Raw genomic sequence first — 22402 nt, forward strand, 5'->3', positions numbered from 1 at the left:
CTCATCACACTAGAAAGGGTTCTCGGGCGCCATTTGTCTTGTAAAAGTGAAAGATTTTGGTAAAAAAAAAAAAAAAAATTCCATGAAGGAGCAGGAAGCTGAAGGCTCCAGCTGAGGAAGAGGGTTGATCAGGAGGTGCTTGGTTGGTCTGAAGGCTCTTGGTTCTGCTCCACAGATCATCACCTGCAGAGTCTCCTCCCACGGCTCTGCTTCATGAACCCACTGAAGCTCTTCAAACCACCAGGAGCCCGGTTCTTACAGAAAAAGACTTTATTTTTTCCTCAGTAAATTATTTCATGTTTACATAAATATAAATAGACTTTCTTTGAATCTGGACACTTTTTGGACTAGTCCAGAACCTCAGAATTAAAACATTTAAAGGCCGGCATGGCATGCAGAGTCACATTTCATCATAGAAAATAAAAACAGGTAAAAACTGAGTTCTGTTAGTCCTCAGCAGAGTGAATGAGGTTAGATGACCCAACTAGAGGAACCTGAACATGATGAGGGAACACAGAGCGTACGGGCAGAACCACCAGGAGGGAAGTTGGCTTGGAGCCTTAAAGACGGATGCAGGAACAGCAGCAGAGGGAGACGTCTTCAGCTTTCATCCTGAAAGTCTGAACTCATCTGTGGAGACGACAAAAACCCGTTAGTTTGACTTTTCTTCACAGAGGAGATAAAAATAAAAGACATTCATTGTTCAGAAGAACCGGTTCAGTTAACGTGGATCGTTCACAGTTCCTCGCCTAGAACCTCTGATCAACAATAAACCCATCAGTTACAGCTGGTGGTCCTGGTTCTGAAGCTGGCCCAGACCACCTCCGTGTCTGGATGTTCTAAACCCCGTCGGTTCTAAACCAGCTGCAACGAGTCACACACCGTCCATAAAAAGGTCCGCAGGACATTTCCCCAGAAATCTTGAGAGATCGAGACGTTTCTGGTAAATGTGAGATGGGATGTTTGCATTCTTTCTGGGTCAGAACAGGTTCTGGACATGGATGCCTGCAGAGCTTTAAATGTTGTTCTGGGGCCTCCTGGATGAGGCGTTGATGAGCTCTTGGAGTAGTTTTGGTGGGTCAGCCAATCCTGGGAAGGTTCTCCACTGTTCCATGTTCTCTCCATGCATAGAGAACGGTTCTAAGAGGTTCTCTGGACTCCAAAGCCTAAGAAACAATGTTAATAACCCCCTCCAGACTCACAGATGTCAATAACTTTCTCTCATCTGATTCTTTAGACTGATGTGTCGCTTCTGGGGATCCTTCTGCCTACTCTGTACCGCCAGGCAGGTTTTCTTGGTTCTACAGGTCGCAGTCGTACCTTTGCATTAGATTTAAACACGTTTCATTCCTCACATCACTGCACATGAATAAAGCGAAGTAAAAAAAAAAAAAAATGCAGACAGTTCTGAAGTTCTAAGAGCAGCTCGGATAAAAAACCCGACGTTGACCCAGAGAACGTCACATCAGTAGAAGACAACACAGTTGGTTCTGCTATACTTACATCTACAACAAGAAGTTAGAAGTTTCAAAGCTGCAGCTCATATCTTGCTCCTGCAAGCAAAGGTCTGTTTAGAGACACTGATAATGGGTCCAAGCAGAACCAAGCATGCAGGAACGGTTCATGCAGGCTCAGTCCAAACGGTTGGGGCTTTTCTATGTTAGGTTAAGCTGAGGGAGGGAGAGGCATGCTTTTAGTTCTTCACGTCAAAAAAAAGGTTCCCCATCCTTCGGTCCGTTTACCAAGAAGAAGACGACACCAGAACTGTCAGAGTGGTGCCGTCGGACCAGAACTCTACTGTTAACGGCTTCGACCAGTTCTGTGTCGAGCTTCTTTAGCCCCAAACTGGGGCCCAGGCAATCGGTCTGGAACCAGAACAAAAAGCACCCACCCAGAACCAGACCAGAGAGGCTGAAACCAGTCCCAACATTGATTTAAAACACAATAAATCTGAAAATGAAGAGAAAATATTAAACTAATCTAATCAAAATTCACCAGCTTTGTTTCTGGTGTCATCTCCCCTTTGATTTTCGTCACTAAACCCAACTATCACAGTTTATTACTGGTGGTGTGTATTTGGGGGGGGGGGGGGGGGGGACGGGACCATGCAGAACTACTGGAGCTACACAACATGCGGACCTGAGCGCCATGATGACTTTACCTGGGGAACCAAACCGTGTAGATCCAACTAGAAAACAGAGCGATTGACAGGAAGAAGACAGATTCAGAGCCAGATAGAGGGAAACGGACAGACACTTGATCGGGGGGGCGGAGTCAAGACAGGTGAGTTCCAGGTGAGTACATCGCTACAGCAGCTATGGTTAGAGTCAGGGACATCTAGATCCTAGCAGCTCCCCTGCAGGGACATCTGCTGTCTGGGAGAGGAATTGCAGCCTTCCAGTGTGAGCTATACGTCGCATCATTACAAGATACTTTAAACATGTGAGAAATCAACGAGTCGAAGCGATTTTCATGCGGCCCGTCTGATGACGACATCGTCCTGATGCTTATTGCAGAAAGCGGTATTTACCCTATCCTGCCGCTGTCAGTGTCACCATGCACCCTGATTTAACAAAAATCAGAGACCTCCATTTTATTAGAGAAATCTGGTCACCTTAGGGAAGGTGTCTTTGATTTGAGGGGGGGATCAGATTCTGACGAGTGAGCTGCAGAATAAAGCTGTGAACCTCCCTGACTCGGCAGTTTTAGCAGCCGTCTGTAGGTTAGTGAAGCTCAGAGCTGTTAGGGACGACAGGACTCACCACGGCGTCGATGTCTCGGGGGCTGACGTAGCGCTCCAAGGCTTTGTAGTCGTCAGGAGACATGGGCATCATGTTGTCCTGCAGTCGGGACGGATGTCTGCGGCACAGCACCAACAACATGCTGGTTAGCGAACTCAATCACAAGCAGAAAGGGTTTGTAAACCGAAAACATAATTTCATAAATGAACAAAGTATCAAAGCAGACGATATTTGGTTCTAAAACACACAAAGAGGACATTTGATATAGAAAGGATTATCTTTGCTTTTTTTAATGCATTTTCTGCAGAATTCCTCATTACCGCAACATTAGTTACTCTGAACACCAGGAATACTTTAGATTGTTTGCGAATGAGTTAAGCAACACCTTTGCTTCAAGATGGCCACCACGTATAAGATGAGATAGTTCCCCACATTCAGGAACATTTCACGCTGCAATTTCAGCCTTATACATCTGTGTACGATGATTAAAAACGTGACAGCTTATTTTTCGTTAGCATACAATGTTTTGTTCATCCTCTACAACAGTTTAGGTTCCGGAGCGAACTTTGTACCGTCATGAGTGCAGACTTGGGTGCATAGCAAGTATGGGTTCCCTGATTGGTTGTTATACAGACAGACCTAATCAGTCAGCTACTTACTATGTGCTACAGACTTTACAGAACAGAGGACTAAGAACCTTGTGCTTCCATTTCTGACCTACATGTAAAATTATGGAGACAAGCAGTCTTCTAAATGCTCAAATCTCACCTGAATTGTAATTTTATGAAATTTACACTGACCTTGGTATAAAACTCCATTTCTATAAGCAGCTCTTATTTTGATCAGGGGTCCTGAATTAACCGTATTTTCTAAAACATCTCCTGGTAATAGTCACATAAGCACATCTCCTTACAATAAACTAGAAATATAAATGTGAAAAATTGCTTTAAATCATCGGTTATTAAAGCAGGTACCTCAGAAAAATGTATTTTCCTTGCTTCGCTTTAATGCATATACAGTCGACTGTGCAATTTTTACAGGCATCAATTTTGGCACCACTTTTATTTAAGTTTCTTAGAGACATTTTCTTTCCTCTGCCAATTAAGTCAATTGAATTTTGTTTATCTAAATATCAACAATTAACAATAAATGTCATATCAGGGCACTTTATCTTTAATTGAACCGACTTTGTAGACAGAACCTAACCCAGACCTGGAAGCAGAGCCGTAGTTTAACACACCTCTCTGCAGCTTCTGTACCGTTACCCATCCCTTTTCGCACAGACTGTCTCACCCATGGCCAAAATCAAACAGATTAAAAATTAAATCTAATTATAAAAATGAATTGATTGTAATACATTTTTTTTATGATTAGCTCCTGTTTTAAACAACTCCAAATGAGTCATCTACTCAGGAAAGTTATGAGGCAACACTTATTTCTTCATAGTTAATGATCCAAAGTATGAAGACAAAAGCGGGTGGGTCTGCATATATTTTGAGCAAAACCAATTGAATCAAGGATAGTTTTAAAAGGCTACATTAAGGTTATCACATTCAGTGTCAACATGAATCTTAACCCCCCCCCCTCCCCCTCCCCCCCACTATAATAACCTTGTCAGTCTTTAACTCTAAATCAGATAAAAAGTCTAAGAACTGATCTAAAAACTGAGTGTGAGGGCCTATTGAACGACACAAAACAACAAAGAAGAGGTTTTATTGCTCTGCAGTTTGGATGAGGGAAACTGAGGGTTAAATGTTCAAATGAATTGTATTTATTAAATGGCCTGGGACTAATTAATACATCAGACTGAAAGATGGTTGCTATTCCTCCTCCTGTAGTTATGGGAATGTGGAAATTTTAATAATCAGAAGTTCACTTATTTATACTAACGTAGGCCTCTGGTACCCAGGTTTCTGTGAGACAAAATAAATGTGTCAAACTTACCCTGATCTTAATATTTTCAATCGCTTCATTCTAAGCAAGTTGTCTCCACCTCCTCCTCTATGCTGGAAACTATTTAACAAGACTGGTTTTGTAAATTTAAGCCTCCTTTGTGCTGTGACAAAACAAAGTGTACGCTTTGACTTAAGAGAGAACAGAGCCAGAAAAGGACAGTGCTGAGCCACTTTTAGATGTAGTACAGTGCTTAGAAGTGCAGCAGGGTAGTGGAGTCCTGCCTAAACAGTACTTAAGCACTGTGGGAACACCACGATTCATAATCCAAAATCAATTGATTGCTAAGGACAGTTGCTTCTCTGACGTCAAACCAGGATAAGACTGAATTATATCAGGATATAAAAACAGAATCCAAGTGGAACCAGAACAAAACTCAGGATTCATTCAGGATAACACCGGGAGAAAATCCAAACACACTGCAAAAAAGAAACTAAATGTAAGGTTTTCTTGAAATGAGTTCATTTGTCCTTGATTTGAGATGGTAAATAAGATGATCTGCTAATGGAATAAGATTCTTGCACTTAAAATGGGAACAACTTACTTTCATCTTATTTCAAGTGACACATATCTATTTATCTTATGTTGGGGTAAATAAATAAAAAACGCATTCCAATCAAGACAAAGTCGCTAATAAAAATTTTAATAAAAATAATAATAGGATGAAATCTGGACAGGACCGGGACAGAAACCAGGATAAAACTCTACAAGTACACTGAGACATTTTACCGATGTTCTCATGTTTTCTGAATCTGTTCTGGTTTTAGATCAATGCCACTTATCTTTTTCCTCACATTTAAATCAAATCCTTCTCCCTGTATACAAACTCCAGTTGTTCAACCACCTATAATTACTGTAAAAGATGCTCATTTAGTATTATTAAAAATTAAATATAGAATTTATTAACAAAGAAATAAATACATCCACTACTTAAGATTACAAATAAATAATTACATTAGGCAATGATGTAAAACTCTATACTTTGTTTAAGCTCAATTGTTTGAATTAGTCAAGCCTTTCAGATAAGTTATTAAGTATGTAAAACTTACTTTTGCAGTCATGAGTCTTTATTAAATGCGTTAAATATGGGCTAAATCCATATTAAATCAGTGTTAAAGACAGGTTAAAGGTGTTTAATGTACCTAAATCCCGCTTTATAAAGCTCTCTCACTGTTTTTACCTAAAACTAAACTAGGTGTTATGTGTGTGTGGCTTACACTTCAGAGACAGATATGAGCTCCGTCTTCATGTAGCCGCTCTTCTCCGTGCTCTCCACGTCCATCGGCTCTTGAGCTGCAACGGGACCAGAACTTAGATGAGCGTCTGATCAGGTCGATCTCTAACAGACTGAAGGAAGCAGCTCAGCAGCTCTGGGTCTTACTCTCTGAGGGTTTGGGGTAGTACTTCCCGAAGGCCTTGTCTTTGGGGATGTCGGGGTAGAGGAAGCGCAGCGGGTTCTCGGGGATGTTCTCCACAGCCATCACCTTGTAGGTGCGGATGATGTCTGGCAGCGACACGGCCGTCAGCTCCTTCTTGGTGTACGGCTCCACGGAGTGATAAACCGGCTTGTCTGAGAGGAAAGAACAAAGATTCATCTGCTGGAACATACAAGTTGCACCGCACTATACGCATTTAGACAATTATTTCACACAATCGAAGACTAAAAACTGACATTTAATCTGGTAAACCAATTTATTAAATTACACATATTACTGAATAATATGGAACATACCTGGGTGGTTGAATGGGGTAAATTAGCATAACAAGCTAGCAACTCCAACCGGCAAGTTTGTTATCAATGCATTTCAACTCAACAGCCGTTATGCTGAATTTTGTCAGAATTATGCTAATTTAGACCGTGACTGTAATGGTGCTACGTGCTAAGCTAACAGAACGAGACAGATGTTTGAGAGCAACAAAAAGCTCACGTGCATCAACGACGTTGTAACCTGCCAGGACAACAAACCTGTAAGCTAGCGCTAGCTTCAATTAGCTTCACGGACATTCTGATAACAGGGTTCTGTCGCATTCTGGGCCCTTTGAGCAGCACGACGCAACACTCCGCTGCGTAAATGCAGACTGAAACAGCGAAACATACAAACGTGAGCAGTTTTTGTCCTCTATAAGTTAATGTTTCAATTCATTTTTAAGTGGTACAGGTGCAAGATAGTTTTCACAAGCCTATGGCGCCCTCTTGTGGCTATAGACGCCACTGTTTACTCCTTGGTTTCTTTCTGGTTGTTTGTGCTAATTCTTTGTCCTGTGCTAGACTCCACCTTCTCCAGGATGTGGGTGTGGTTTCCAGAGTCCAATGCAATCAGCAATCACCTGTGTCCTATTTAAAGGCTGTGATCCTGCACCTCAGTGCTTCTTACATATGCTTGCCAGTGCAAAGGCCTGCCTTTGTCATCTTTTTTTAATGTACACTTGGTCAAACTGGGTTGGTAGGGGAGAGCTGCCTTTTGGTTTAACCCCAGTTTTCTCTTGTTTAAGTGATTGTTAGGTTTAGGTTAGTTTGTAGGTTTGTACTATTTTACTTTCATTGTTGTTAGGTAAGTTCTTCTTTTTATTTTCTAATTAGGGTTGTTTTGTTTATGTTGGCCTGGGCTCTCCCTGAAGTTTTAACCGTCTGAATTGTAAATAATGTAAAATTAGAAGTAAATAAATGTCTAAAAGATAAACTTTGCCTCCTCAGTCCTCTTCCTCAATTTATGTCCGTCCCATATAACCCCTAGACTAAGCCAAGGGACGTAACACTGGTCGATATGAATTACCATTTAAATTTGAAATACAAGTCACAGGATCGGCCAAATTATGAAAAAAAAAAAATGCAACTTATAGTCTGAAGTATATCTTCAAGTATACCACTTTTTGCTGAGGGTAGCACTAAGAAATCAGTACAGGGGCCACAAATGGCCCCCAAGCCGCACTGTGGACACGCCTGCTCTAGATGAAGCAGAGCAGGATTCAGACCCTCATGTCTGCCTGCCATACCGTGGACGTCGTGCTCAATCCAGGTGAAGGTGATGGCTCCCTCCTTGCTGCTCTCGCTGAAGCGCAGCAGGAAGGTCCCGGGACACTTGTCGCTCAGCATGCCCTTCTCCCTCTCCTTGCTGATGAAGCCCATGATGCATCTGCACAGAAACGCACATGCGGTGAGTTTTAAAAAAAAAAAAGAATCTGAGGGGACGCCGCGGCAGCACCGGAGCAGCTCTCACCCGTCGTTCCACAGCGACAGTAGGTGCCTCTTGATCAGGTCCAGGATTCCTTCGATCCACAGCCAGAAGGGGAAGGCTTTCTCGTTGGCGCTCTGCTGAGGGGGCGATGGAAACACGTGAGCTCCGGGCCGGACCAGCGCCACACGATGAGAAACCTACGCAGAACCGTCGAAGCTTACCTTGCAGAACTTGGTCCAGGGAATCATGCCGTCTGGATTCCTCTGAGCTTTGGCTCCTTTGAACAAAAAACAATCACTTTTACATATTTTCACACCAGCGCGGCTGGCTAACCAGTAAAAAAAAAAAAAAAAAAAAAAACGAAAAAAAGATATAAAATAGCTGAAGTAGTTGAAGATAGCAGAAGGGTTTGTGAATATTTTAAATGCTGAATGGAGTTTCTAGCTGAAAGTACATAGATGTAGGAAGCTGTGAAAAAAGCTGAAAGTTTTAGCTGAATTTGCTGAAATTTATGTGATGTCCATACATTTCCAATGGCAAAATGTATGCAGAAAAAGATGGATATTTAAAAGATTATAAGAGCTAATGGTACAAAAAGATATTGCCGTAATGTCCTGAATGACTTGAAAAGTGTAAAAGTTGAACGGTTAAAATAGCAAAACAATTGTAGGTGAAGAAGTTAAATGAAAAACTGGTGTGGAAGAATAATAAAGATAAACTAGAAAAAGCTGTTCCTGCGTAACAGCGAGTGAGAATGCTAATCTGCAGAATGATTTGAGCAGAAGATGCAGAAGATCCTTGCAGAAGAGAAAAAAAAAATAGCTGAAAAACATTGAAATCAGATTTGAAGAATTTGAAAAAATTGCAGAATTTGAAGGGATTTGAAAAATTGGAAGGAATTTGAAGAATTTGAAAAATTTGAAGGAATTTAAAAAAAAAAAATGTGAGGGAATTTGAAAGAGTTTAAGAATTTGAAAAAAAAAATTAAATTAAAAATTTGGAAGAAGAATTTGAAAAAAAAAAAAAAAATCAAAAAAATTGTAAAATCTGAAGAATTAGAACAATTAGAAGAACTGGAAGTATAGGGAGAATGTGAAGAATTTGAAGGAATTTGTATCAATTTGCACTGATTTCAATGGTAACAGCCAAAAAAAAAAAAAAAAAAAAAAAAACACGCACAAAAAGTGTATAAAAGTATAAAAGTTAGCATAACCATGAGATATTGCAGTCATGCCGGGAACGAGCCTAACATTTTGATACCATAATTGTTAAAATCGGTTGAAGTATGCGGGAGTAGTTAGACGCCAACGGAATAATGATAAAGAAAAAACAGGAAACAATAATTGAGAATGCTGTATAGCATTAATAAAAAAGAGAAACGGGAACACTTATTACGATTGAAGATGAATTAAATTACCATAAAAAAAACATAAAATTTGAGCATAAAGGAGAATGAAAAGTTGTAATAGAGGAGAAAAGAAACAGCAGAAGTTTTTCCAGGCGGTAAAGGTGAGGACGGGTTTGTGGGTCGGGGTTCTGACCGAGCAGCTTGTCCGCCAGCATGTTGAGCTGCTCCTGGTTGAGGCCTCGCTTGGTGACGGACGAGAACTGCCAGCTGAGCACCTCGGACAACTGAGACCACTTGGCGGCGGGAGGGGACAGGAAGAACTTGAGGTTCTGGAGAACAGAGAGGAGGGTTAGCGTCGGCGCAGCGGGGGGGGAGGAGCCGACGGAGGGAGAACCGGTCCTCACCTTGGGCTCCGTGGTGAGCATGTTGTACCAGAGGATGGAGGCCCAGCCGCTGGGCAGCTGGCAGACGTTGGAGATGACGACGAGGGGCAGGGCCGTGGCCTGAAACACAAACACGCGTCACTCCTACGGCTCCGACCCGCAGGCCGAGGCTGCCTCCGAGTCCCGTGGGCTCACCTCCAGCTTGATGCTGAGTCCGGACTGGTTCGGGTGCAGCTCCGACTCGAAGCTGAGCGAGTGGAGCTCCTCGGTGACGATCAGGGGACCCTGGGGGAAACCGCAGGACGGCGCGTCAGACGGAAACAACGACAAACGGACACATAGCTGCAGGAGAAACAGGACCGAGCTGCAGAACCGACCGGACACACTGCAAAAAGATAACTAAAGAATAAGTAAAAGTTTCTTGAAATTAATGTATTTCTTCTGGATTTGAGCAGGTAAATAAGATTATTTGCCAATGGAATGATTATTTTGACCCCTAAAATAAGACAATTAGATATACTGCACTTGAAATAAGACGATGGAGATGAGTTGTTCCTATTTTAAGTTCAAAAATCTTATTCCATTGGCAAATAATCCTATTTACCTGCTCAAATTAAAGAAAAGTGCTCTCATTTCAAGAAATATTTTCTTATTTTTAGCTCTATTTTAGCAGTGCGGGTGGAGTCCGGGTGGGTTCTGCAGGGTCTCACACACTGAAGACCAGTTTTGGCACATTTGAAATCTGGAGAAGGTCCGATCTAATGAATCTCTGACTTAAAATAATCCAGTTTCCTGAGAACAACACAAGATTTTCTGGGCCCGTTTGAAAGGAGCCTTTATGGAGAAAGATTTAGCATCAGCCTGGTTAAAACGGGCCGGGCTTCTCACCTCGTTGGTTCTGTTGCCAGCCAGCTTCTGCTCTTTCAGTTGCTGCAGACGGAAGATAAAAAAAAAACATTTCAAGTCAGAGGCACTTTCCTCCCAACAATAACGATCCAAATATAAAGTTTCTAGGTTTTGTCACATTGATCAGCATCTTAGTGTAATTCCCTCTGCATCCACTAGGAGGCAGCACCACTACTGCAACTTGGTTCATATTCTGTTGTGTTTCTGCACCTTTTGTGCATTTAATAAAGTTTTTTTTTTTAAAGTAGCTGATGTTTTATGTTATGTTTGCTGACAAATTTTTCTATTTTGAACCAAACTAAAACACAATTTAATGAATAAAAAAAAAAGGTTAAGTTTCCTCACCAGATGTCTGAATTCGGCTGCCAGGCTGCCGTTGGACTCCTCCATGTTCATCACCTTGGTGTTGGTCCCCAGGATGTTGAATTTGCGAAACCTGGTTGGAGAAGCAGCAACGAGTGAGACCCCCACCCCTCATGTTTTAAACCAGAAGTAAAAGGCTGCGTCTGCTAAGAGGTTCGCACACGTCCTTCCTTTAATCATCCTGGACTGAAATACACTCAGCTCTCTGACTCTACAGACGTCTTTTTTTTTTTTGTGAAGATAGCTGAGCACGGCAGAAATAAAAGCTGCAGAAAACTGGAAACTATGTTCAGAGCAGGAAAATGATTGTCTCGTTATCGCAGACGCCACAAAGAGCTGCTGATCTCGATCAGCTCCGTCTTTCAGGCTAGTTCTCTGCCAAACCGAGACATTTCCTGCTCGTTTAAAAAAAAATCGCGGACGTTTCATCACGTCACCAAATCAGAGCTTAAAAGGCTGAGATGATTTAGACAGGAAGTGTGATAACATATTATGTTTCTGTAACTTCAGCAAAAAAAAAAAAAAAGAAGATGGTGATAAAATCATTTAAAACTCCTTTTTTTTTATCCCCACCTTTAAAGTGTAAAATACTCTCCTCGGTTCAGGAAAATAAAAAACAGATTTTAGAAATAAATCCCCTGCTTAAACAAGTGTGGCAAAAAAAAAAAAAAAAAATCTAATCTAATATAATCAGGCTGAAAAAAAATAATAGTTTTAAGAGTCAGATTAGGCATGGGCGATATGGTTTAAAAGGTATATAGCCACATTATATGCTTAAAAAAAAGTCATAAACTAAGGTTATATACACCAAGCCTCTATCTTGATAGTGTTTTGAGCCGAAAAATAATTTATTCTCTGCAAATATAAACAGATATGGCGCCATCTAGTGGCAGGAACTATCATAATAGCAGTTTGCTTAATGAATAAATCGCTTATAAATGATGCCGGACCGAGCCGGACTCTCTGCAGCAACCAAGAAAGCTAAACGAGTGGTAATAGTTTGGAGACGTACCCTTTCTTCTCCGTCACGTCCCTGTGGGAAACAAAAAAAACAGAGTTATTGATGCAGGAGGAGGAGGAGGAGGAGGAGGAGGAGGAGCGAGTCCAGAGGAGCTGAGCTTACTTATCGAACACGGCTTTGACCTTCAGCTGGTAGTTGAACTCGTGAAGCTTCACCAGAAACCTGAGCGGGAACAATAAAGTGATGTTAACTTTATATTATTCATTAATCTATCCATACCTGTCATACTGTAATATTGTTTGGGCAAGTACATTTCCTAGTTATCTTTAACCTTTACCTTTGTTTTTATTATAGAACAAGGTCAGTCTCCTGATAGTTTCAAGAATTACTTTGTTAAGAACTGCCAAGTGCATTCTTTTAATACTAGACAAGCTTTGTCTTTTCATTTACCATTAGTATTAAAACTCAAGTGCGATTTTGTTTTCGGCATCGTGGTGCAAAACTATGGAATAAATATGGAAAAATATTTGGAATCTTCAGAAATAAAATGGTAGAAAGTCTTTGAAAAAAACTGTTATCCAAAAACAGACAGTGATGTATGATTTTGCAAATATTGACTCCCTGAAATCTGAAAGCTAAAATGTAAAAATAATGTTACTGTACATGTCTTTTCTGTTTTCCCTCTTGAATGAAAGGACTTTCATAATGCACTGCAAAAATGGAACTAAAAATAAGTAAAAAACTTTCTTAAAATCTGTCCTTGATTTGAGCAGGTAAATAAGATGTTTTGCCAATGGAATAAGATTTTTGCACTTAAAATAGGAACAACTCATCTCCATCTTCTTATTTGAAGTGCAGGATGTCTAATTATGTTAATTTAGGGGTCAAAATTCTCATTCCATTGGCAGATATATCATTTATCTGCTCAAATCAAGGACAAAAACACACATTTTAAGAACATTTTACATATATTTAGGTCCGTTTTTGCAGTGTGTGAGCTGCCTGATGTTTTGTCGTTTTAGGGGTGTGACCTTTGGTGTAAACCCTACGGGGTTTTCTGTCACACTCCATCACATTTTGAATTTTTTTTATTTTATTGATGTATTCTGAGTTTCTATTTTGATCTGTGAAAATAAATAAATAAAAACAGAAACGAAACCCTCAGCTCTGTTACAAGCTTCTCTTCTGCCCTGAAGGTTCCGGTTTGGGATTCTCTGGTTCTTACCGGAGCTTCACGGTGAACTGGACGCCCGTTTTCAGCACCAGCGGTCTCTGCGGGTGGGTCGGCATGCAGGGCTGCCTCTCCACAACCAGCGAGCTGCAAAAACAAAAACAAACAAAAACGAAGGCAACTCAGCGCCGGCTGCAGCCGAAACGTCGGGAGAGGAACCGAACCCGTCGTACTTGGAGAGGAGGCTCTTGAGCAGCTCCAGCGCCCGGTTCTCCAGGTGAGCCTTCTTCTGCGAGATGGGGTCGTTTTCGTACGTGAACTTCTGCTCCAGCTCCAGCATCTTCTTCAGCTGCTGCCGGACCTGCTGCAGCGCCTCGGCTACGGCGGTGAACCTGCAGGGAGGCGGACCAGGCCAAGACTTAGACAAACTTTATTGTCATTTTGTATGCACAGAGTGCGTACAGAACGAAATTTCGTTTGCATACAGCTTGAGAATTACAGGGAATTGCAGTGGATTTCAGAATAAAGTAACTTTGCAGGATAATAAAGTAACTTGGCAGGAAAATAAAGTAACTTGGCAGGAAAATAAAGTAACTTTGCAGGATAATAAAGTAACTTTGCAGGATAATAACATCACTTTTAGGAGATTACAGAAAAAGAAAACCGGCTAAATGACGTTGAATCAAGTCGACTCTACGGGACGCTTCTGCAGAATCTAAAGGGTTTAGATCAGGGGGTGTCCAACGCATGGCCCGGGGGCCATTTGTGGCCCTTGTGCTGATTTTGTGTGGCCCTCAAACTGAATATCAAGAGATTTGGCAGACCAGCGCTGGTGGCTCTTGGCAGATGGAGACTTATTTTTAAATAGAGTAAATCTATTATAGATACGCTAAAAGTCTTACAATTGAACGTTCTGTACAACACAAAACATTTGCGTTGTACCAATTGTTTACATATATATTTACAATACCGTACTTTAACTGTAATATGCAATTTCCTTCCACTGCACTTTAATTTAAATAGCTTCTGTCCAAACTTTATTTGTTAATTTTATAGTAATAGCCACCTGTACATATATTCATAGTACATGTAAACTCTGTTATAATAACAACCATCTGTATATTATGCTATTGTACATATCTGTAAGAACTCTATGTATAGTAATATCCACCTGTATATTATATTCGGTACATATCCAGCTGTAAATTTAGTTCACAATACTAGTTACCTATATATTATATTCATAGGACAAATCAGTAAAATTCTGTTTATAATTCGTTGCCTTGTACCTGTACCTGTGTAATGACAATAAAGTTGAATCTAATCTAAAAAAAAAAAAAATTTGACTTTTAATAAGCACACTTTTTTACAGTTGCTTAAATTTTATAGTAGGGCAACTTTTACTCAAACGCAGGCTTTGGTGCATTAAAATGTGATTGGAATTCATTTAATAACATAAAATAGGCTAAATACAGCTTAACAACTTTTCTTAAAAACGACTGTATTTTATTGCGCAGGGTTAGTATTTTTGGTTATGTTATGTTTTTTGGCCCTCAAGCGTTTTCGATTTAAGAATTTTGGCCCAGTGGTTTCATTCTGGCTGCGCTCCTCCAGTTGAGTTACGGGAAATAACCTCAGATTTCTCTGGCGGGGGGGTTAAAGGCGCCTCACCAGTTCTGCAGCTGGTCCACGCAGGCGTTGGGCGGGCCGCCGATGCACGCGATCTGCTGCCGCTGCTTCCACTCGGGCAGCTCCTCGGACACCAGCTCCTGTATCAAGGTGTGGGTGAGGTTCAGCAGCTCCGTCAGGAAGGTCACCACGTCCTGCCACAAAAAAAAAACAAAAAAAAAAAAAAACAGTTGATTTTAGAAAATAATCTAATTGCGATTTTATATCTTAATATTGCGATTTAATGCGATTATTTTTTCTGTTTACTTTATCATGTCTTTTTAAACGTATACAAAACAACAAATCAATCTGTTTCATCGCTGTGTAGATCAGGTGCTAAAAGAGCCGCTGCGTCTCAACTCAGAGCAGAAATGATTGCGTTCTGACTACGATATATTTCAACCATAATTGCGATTTAATTTAGATTTTTCTCTGCATTAACCACAAGCAACAAAAATGGCCTGTAGATAAAGATGTTTGTACACTGCAAAAACAGAACTAAAAATAAGTAAACTTTTCGTGAAATTTGTGTATTTTTCCTTGATTTGAGCAGGTAAATAAGACTATCTGCCAATGGAATAAGATGTTTCCACTTAAAATAGGAACAATTCATCTCCATCATCTTATTTCAAGTGCAGGATGTCTAATTATCTTATTTTAGGGGGGAAATAATCTTATTTACTGGCTCAAATCAGGGACAATTAGACTAACTTTGAGAATATTTAGCTTGTTTTTAGATCCGTTTTTGCAGTGTAAAAGAGGAGTATTTAAAACAAGAACTTTTAATGGTTTTATTAATCAGAATATTATTCAAGAGAACAGCTTTTATTGATTTGGACATCAATCCTTGTTGAACATAAAGTGAACCAACAAACAAGTCAATGTATTAAACTGATTGACCAGAACTTAATGCTGTGGTGAGATTCCTGAAAGTTTCTGGTAAAACAGTCTGATCATATAAAACAAGTAATAAAATTAGATCATCTCACTGCTGAAACTCTCTTCCCTTCCATGTGGAGCAAACCCGCTTTAGACATTTTACTGACACTAAAGGACGCGTGTGATTCACTAATTGTTACATAGCCAAATATTTCAGACCTCTGCGATGTGGAAATTGCATTTTTTTAAAAAAAACTGCGATTATATTGAAAATGAACAAATCCGTTGAACAAATGAACAAATATTCAAGCCATTTTACAAGAAAAAAAAAATTGACAGTTGGCTCAATATTTAGAAGAATTTTGTCACAATTTCATCTGGTATAATAAAAAACATGTGATCAGAAAGGACGTAGTAATATCAGTAGAAAAAGGAGGAATAAACGTTATTTTAAAGTGATGAATGCCGTGATAAAATTAAAATGGCTGCAGACTTTTATTAAAAATGAAAAGAGTTTATGGTTTAGTTTCCCTTCACAACTTTTTTTTTTATTTTTTATTGGGAGGAAGGAAATTTCTCTTAAGATGTAACTTTGATGCTAATGTGATTAATTGTGCAGCCCTAAAAACACAGGGACTCTGGAGGAGCTGCTGGGGGCACCTCCACGGGAGCCGGGCGCCGCTTTCTGTGATCTCACCTGACGCTTCTGCTTGAGGTCCATGCACATGCGGGCCATCTGGAACTTCTCCTGCTGCAGCTCCTTGGGCGACAGGCTGTTGGCCTCGTTCTCTGCGATAGGAGACGAGAGATCAGCTGCTGCACAAATCTCTCGCCTCACCCCGCCGCCGGTCCCTTACCTCTGTTCTTCATCTTGAAGTCGTACTCGTCCTGCAGGTCCTCCAGGTTCTTCAGCATCTGATCGAGGAACTGAAAGGACAAATAAAAACAAAATGTATGAGGTTTAATTTGAGCCGGACTGAAGGAAGAACCGGGCCGATCTGCGCTCGTCTCACCTGAACTTTGTCCTTCAGGTCCTTCACTTTGTTATCGAGCTTCTGTTTCTCCACCACCATGGCCGACACGGTTCCTTCTCCTTCCTGCTGCGTAGAGAACGGCCACAGGGTTACAGGTCAAGGCTTCCCGCTTAGCTCCACAACAAGCTTCGTCTCGGGGGTTTTACCTCCGCCTCCTTGGCGCAGGCCAGGATCTTCTGCTCCTCCTTCAGGTTCCTGGAGATGATCATGGCCATGGCGTGGGGCTCCTCCTGAAACCGATCCTGCACACAGACACACGCCTCCGTTAGGAGTCAGAGCCCACCAGGCTCCAGTGTAGGTACCAGATCGACTCGGGGGGCCTGCGCCTTCTGATGACATCACTATACATGATTGGTTTAACGTTTAGACAATTATGCAAAATATTGTAATAGGTCTGGACAACTTACTAAAGTAATTAAAGCGGGGTATAGGTTTTATTCAAGAGCGGGACTGAGGTTTGTTAACGGACAATTTTTACGAAGAAATTCTCCGTGGTCCCTGCGCCTCCCGATGACGTCACCTTATGGCAACTCCACTCAAACTACATTGAGCCCGCCGTCTGCATTTGTAACAAATCAATTTTATTTAGTTAATTTAGCGGTTTCTTTTTTCTCTAAAGCTGCAGGCTTAAAAGGTGAACATGGAAAATGTGAAATCTTTGCAATTCAAAATAATCAACCCACTTTAATTGATAAAAATGAGGTAAAATATTTAGCTATAATGATTAACAAGGACCACACTGAAAATGACAGAACAAATATTCAAGCCATTTTACAAAAAAAAAAATATTTGACAGTTCAATTTTTGGAAGAATATTGTTAACAAAAACGGAAGGGATAGCCAGATTAATTTATCCAGCATATATCTTAAATATACCAAATACTACAATAAAAAATTAATAAAATTCATCACAATGTCATCTGGAATAATAAAAAACATGTGATCAGAAAGAACGACATATATGATATAATATCAGTAGAAAAAGGAGGAATAAACGTTATTTTAAAGTGATAAATGCCGTGATAAAATTAAAATGGCTGCAGACTTTTATTAAAAATGAAAAGAGTTTATGGTTTATTTTCCCTTCACAACTTTTTTTTTTTTTTTTTTTTTTTTTAATTGGGAGGAAGGAAATTTCTCTTAAGATGTAACTTTGATCCTGTAAAATTACCGATTTAAATTGTCAGACTGCCACACAATCATTCCAAAATGATGCCTCGATTAAGTTACAGAAAAATAACCGTAAATTAACAAAATAAAATTGATTAGTAGCAATTGGAGACCGCGGGCGTAATGTAGTTTGTTTGAGGGGAGTTGCCATATAATGACGTCATCGGGAAGCGCAGCCCCCCCCCCCCAGCTGATCTGGTACCTACACCGGCTCCAGTCACGGACGCCGCACCCACCTGCAGGTTCCTCTTGATCTTGCGGAAGTTGTGCTGCTGCAGGAAGTTGTTCTCCAGGGCGAAGCGGCTGTGCTGGTCGTCCAGCTGGGCCAGCAGGTCGTGGAACCGGATGGTGGCCAGCGAGTCCTGCATGGCCACCGTGTCCCTGAGGGCAACCCAGCAGAAAGAAGAAAACGGCTTTTAGTACTGAAACGAGTTAAAAACCTTCTGGTAGATAATAACGTTTCATGTTTATTGTCTCATAGCTGCCGTCAGCAGGCGATCGATGGCACCCAGACGGGGTCGACCCTGAGCAACGATTGGAAATATTAAAAACCGGATCTTCTCCGGATCAGTAAAGGCAGCAGGTGGTGCTGGAAATGAAGGCTGTGCTCGTTTACTTTGGGCCTTTCAAACTAAACTAATGAGCTTTTTCCTTCCAAACACCATTTAATCTCTCTGGTTTATAGATATTTTTCCCTTTCCTTTCCTGTTAAAAACGTCACTTTGTACCATTTTCTGTAGGTGAGGATATTTTTCCATGTGCTTCGTGCAAATCTACCATTCAGCATTTATAATAAAAGGTGGAAAGGGATGGGAAAAAAGGAAAAAAAGAAGGAAATAGGGAAAAAAGAGAAAAAAAGAAAAGAAAGAAAAAGAAAGAAAAGGAAAAAAGAAGGAAAAAAGGGAAAAAAGAGAAAAGAAGGGAAAAAAAGAGAAAAAAGAATAGAAAGAAAAAGAAAAAAAGGGAAAAAGAAGGAAAAAGGGAAACCCGCGCCCACGACGCCACGCCCGCCCACCGACCCCAAAAGACAGAGCAAAAAAAGAAAAAATATATATATAAAATAAAAAGGTGGAAACAGATCTAATTGCCATCGTGTTTTTAACAAGCTCGCCTCCCAAACTCGAATAACCTCTCCTGGTTTGCCTTCGGACCTTCAGAGCCGAGCCGCTTTCTCTCGTTTCACCAGCAGACATCTAGGAATTACTCCATTAGGCGTCGACTGGCAGCGTAAAACCTGACCTGCCTCAGAAACAGCTAGACGCAAACGCAGGAGCTCGTCGAGCTGCAGCAGCAGAACCCCGGGCCACGAAGGCGAGGTTACCGGCGCCGCCTGCTGACGCAATCTCTTACCAGTCGATGCTCTCGATCCACCGGCTCAGGTACTGCCGGATGTCCATGGGGAAGGAGTCATCGTACAGCTGGTCCACCTGTTCCAGGTACTTACAGTCCAGCATCTGCAGCTGGCACCACTGCGCCATCTGCTGGGGAAGAGCAGCCGCTGCATCAGCACTCCAGAGGGGATAAAACCCAACAGAACCCACTGAAACTTTTGCTCTGCAGGATGTTCTTAAACTGGATAGACTAATTTAAATTTCATCCTTCAAAACAATTAAATCATCCCTGTTCACAGATACTTGCATCTGCTTCTCTACAGAGTCATTTTTGGGTTGTCTGTTGTGTTTTATGTATGTATTACTAATGTATTGTATTTATTTTAGCCCTACTTCCCTTTTCCTAAGTGGTTACTCCACTTGTCAGGCCGCCATTGTAAATAAGAACTGGTTCTTAATGACTTGCCTCTAAAAATAAAAGGTATATCAATAATAAAAAGTGTTTAAAAATTATGTAAAGGAGACCTTCAGGCGATTAATTTGGGGCTTAAACTGGAAACTGAACAAATATAGATTTGTGTTGTAATTTTTTTTAATGCATGTTTGGGGTTTTAATAATTGATATAAATCTTGAATTTAACAAAAAGAGAGGCAAAGCCTTTTAGCAAATGGCTCATCTGTGCAATAACAACAACTTTAAACGCACAAATGAGAATCCAGCCAGAATTAAAGAGCTTTTTATCATTTTGTTAATTTTTATTTTATCATTTTATTTGAATTGTAAGATCATAAAAAAATAAAACCTTGGATGAAAGCAATGCCACCAGACCTGTTTGTTTTGGGCCACGGAAGAAAGAGTTTACAGGAAATCAGAGCTCAAGATTTCATTGGAAACTGAAATCTAAAACAAACATTTTAAACGTATGACGTCAGGAAGATGCTCTATTACAGTCTGGGCAGCTTGTTGTTGTTATTATAAGTGTACGCTGCTTATTATTATGAACTTATGCTATAATAAAGCCATCAGATCAGCGAGAATTCAGGCTGAGAACATTAAATGTAGCTGCTTTACATTAAACTAATAACTCTTCTGACTGAATAAAACTGAATACAATTATTAACAGGAGGAAGTTAATAAAAAACAGCAGTTTGTGTTATTAACCTAAAAAGTGCAACACGACTCGGAAGTTCCGGTAAAGGGATATTTCACTTCTTTTAATCCTCAACACTCCTAATTCTACTATGATCCTGTGAAATAATGTTTATGCTCGTCTAATCTTTTACTCTGCTTGTTTCAAATAAAAGCTGCTTTAGCCCTTTGAGGCCCTGAACCTTAATGTTTATTTCTTTCATTTAATCTAATGTATCTCTGTTCAATATGTAACTTTGCTGCCTCTTGGCCAAAACTCCTTTGAAAAAGAGGTTTTTAAATCTTCATGGAAATGTTTCCTGGTTAAATAAAGGTTAAATACAGAAAAAATACAAGTTTTAACCCAGGAAATCTATATTTTCCATCGTTTTTCCATCTTAAAAAGCATACAGTAATGACAGGGGTTATAATCAATGTGCTACAGTGATCTGTATTTTCTATAAGAATTAACCTGATGGTTGAAACATATAAAAAAAAGACATTTCATGAAAGTAGAATATTGCAACCCATGTTTGGCTAATCTTAACTATTATCAGTGGTCTATAATACAATGTAAACTATTAAAAACAGCCTCTTTTTGGATTGTTTTTGGAGGGTTTCACAAACCACCAACTTTAATTCAAAGGATCTATGAGCAGAGCATTTTTTTTTTTTTTTTTTTAGAAGTGGAACCGGATCGGATCCGGTTCGGATCGTTTAGAAGCGGCTCCTTAATGCGGATCAGAAGCTAACATGCCTTGGTCCTCCTACCTGCCTGTTAGCATCAGCAGCTGCACAGGTGGGCGGTGGTGGGACATGTTAGCCCAAAAAACTGCTAATTCACGCTCATATGACAGCTGCTGACTCCCCACTGTGAAGATTAACCCTCTCAGAAGGAAGTAGACATGTTTTATGCTCTCTAACTTGCCTCGAACTGTTAACTTTAGCTACTAGCTTAGCCAAATGTTTTGTTTTGCTGATAAATAACACACTTGGAGTTGATAAAGTGCGACGAAGACGTGACAGACCGATGAAAAAACTTACTTTTTATCCCGTGGAAAGACACAAACTCGCTGTAAAAATGGGGTTTGAATCCCGAAGGCTTCTTTTCCACACAAAAAATGCTCCTCCTGTCAGCTTCTGTACCTACTTCTATTGACGCGCCACAGCTAACGCTTCTTAGCCAATCATAAGGGAGAACGGACCACGGGTTCCGCCTTCTTTCTGGTTATAGCCAATCAGAAGAAGAGAAACTGGCTGTTCCGTCAATCAGCACACACGTCCACAATAACATCATCTAAACCCGAGTTTTTAATGAACAAACTTAATTTTATTGATTGCAGCTCGCGCTTTAGGGCAAATGTTGTACATTTATATAATTCTGACACATATTGTTCTATTTAAAATTATTTTTAGAGCTTCAGATATAAGATAATTGGCGGGGCTAGGAGGAGGGAGGGCAGTGTAGAGAACAGCCTGGAGAAATCACGTGTTTTCAGAGAAAGGAGGCATAACTGCTACAGCACTGAAACTGAAACTTAGCGAGAAAGTGTAGGCTGGGTGGAATTAAAAGGGAATGTGTCCAAAATGACGTTTAAACCCAAAACGCTGCTTTAAACTTTAAATAAATAAGAACTGAGCTATTTGTCAATATAATATACTGAATATAAAATGTTTTATTTATCAGACTCTTTCAAAAAACATAAATCTGGCATCTAGACAACATAACTACGGAAAATACTTAATTTATTGTAACTTTGTTGCTTTGATCAGTGATATTCTGTAGGTGAGACTTTACATAAGGTCATGAAGTCCATTTATCTCATTTAGTTGAACTTCACATCCTGAATAGAGTAATTAATGAGAGAACATGTCAGACGTCCAGTTTTAGTGGAAATAACGAGGCCGGATTCAAACAAATGAGACACACAAGGGCAGAGGATGGGAATCAACACGGCTGAGAGGTGTTAGTTCTTTTATTCAACAATCCATTTCTCTCCAGAAACTGATTTTAAAGGCAAAGTTTGACAGGAGAGGCGGAAACAAAGCTTTTCTTTTTAGCATAAAGTGCAGATTTAGGAACCATATTTCCCTCATAACAGATATCATTTCATTCACCTCTAAACGCAGATTCTCCATTTTGTCATTCGGTTTAAAAGATACATGGTTTTACCACAGAATCCTAAAAC

At 40.3% G+C, this 22402-nt stretch overlaps 1 protein-coding gene across 7 annotated transcripts; it reads right to left on the bottom strand.

The window, feature by feature from the left end:
- Positions 1-289: 289 nt before the first annotated feature.
- On the bottom strand, positions 290-21377 carry stat1a (signal transducer and activator of transcription 1a). 7 transcript variants are annotated; one of them, XM_021312969.2, is made up of 26 exons: positions 21258-21377; positions 19104-19231; positions 17990-18134; positions 16730-16825; positions 16563-16649; positions 16407-16476; positions 16247-16338; positions 14674-14825; positions 13236-13394; positions 13057-13149; positions 11994-12053; positions 11883-11903; positions 10853-10943; positions 10490-10531; positions 9797-9886; positions 9623-9721; positions 9412-9547; positions 8092-8147; positions 7913-8007; positions 7689-7828; positions 6076-6264; positions 5912-5987; positions 2763-2859; positions 2162-2188; positions 1504-1553; positions 290-630 (listed from the first exon to the last, which is right to left on the bottom strand). In XM_021312969.2, the coding sequence occupies exons 2-25, from the start codon at positions 19229-19231 to the stop codon at positions 1506-1508; spliced, it is 2289 nt and encodes a 762-aa protein (XP_021168644.1). In that variant the 5' UTR covers positions 21258-21377; the 3' UTR covers positions 290-630; positions 1504-1505. The 7 variants fall into 7 exon arrangements, with proteins under 7 accessions (XP_021168644.1, XP_021168646.1, XP_021168645.1 ...); XM_021312971.2 differs by having other exon boundaries at positions 16563-16646; positions 19104-19234; XM_021312970.2 differs by having other exon boundaries at positions 7913-8004; positions 19104-19234.
- Positions 21378-22402: the final 1025 nt, after the last annotated feature.

Source organism: Fundulus heteroclitus, chromosome 24, assembly GCF_011125445.2.
Source record: "Fundulus heteroclitus isolate FHET01 chromosome 24, MU-UCD_Fhet_4.1, whole genome shotgun sequence".
NCBI lineage: Eukaryota > Metazoa > Chordata > Actinopteri > Cyprinodontiformes > Fundulidae > Fundulus > Fundulus heteroclitus.

What these genes read in the sequence shown, in the direction of transcription:
- stat1a (XM_021312969.2), bottom strand. Translation starts at nt 19,231, where the DNA reads ATGGCGCAGTGGTGCCAGCTGCAGATGCTGGACTGTAAGTACCTGGAA. An exon ending in AGATCAAGAGGAACCTGCAG is followed by an intron (nt 16,826 to 17,989) that starts GTGGGTGCGGCG and finishes GTCTGTGTGCAG; the next exon opens with GATCGGTTTCAGGAGGAGCC. An exon ending in TACACGGTTTGGTTCCCCAG is followed by an intron (nt 1,554 to 2,161) that starts GTAAAGTCATCA and finishes CTTTGCTTGCAG; the next exon opens with GAGCAAGATATGAGCTGCAG.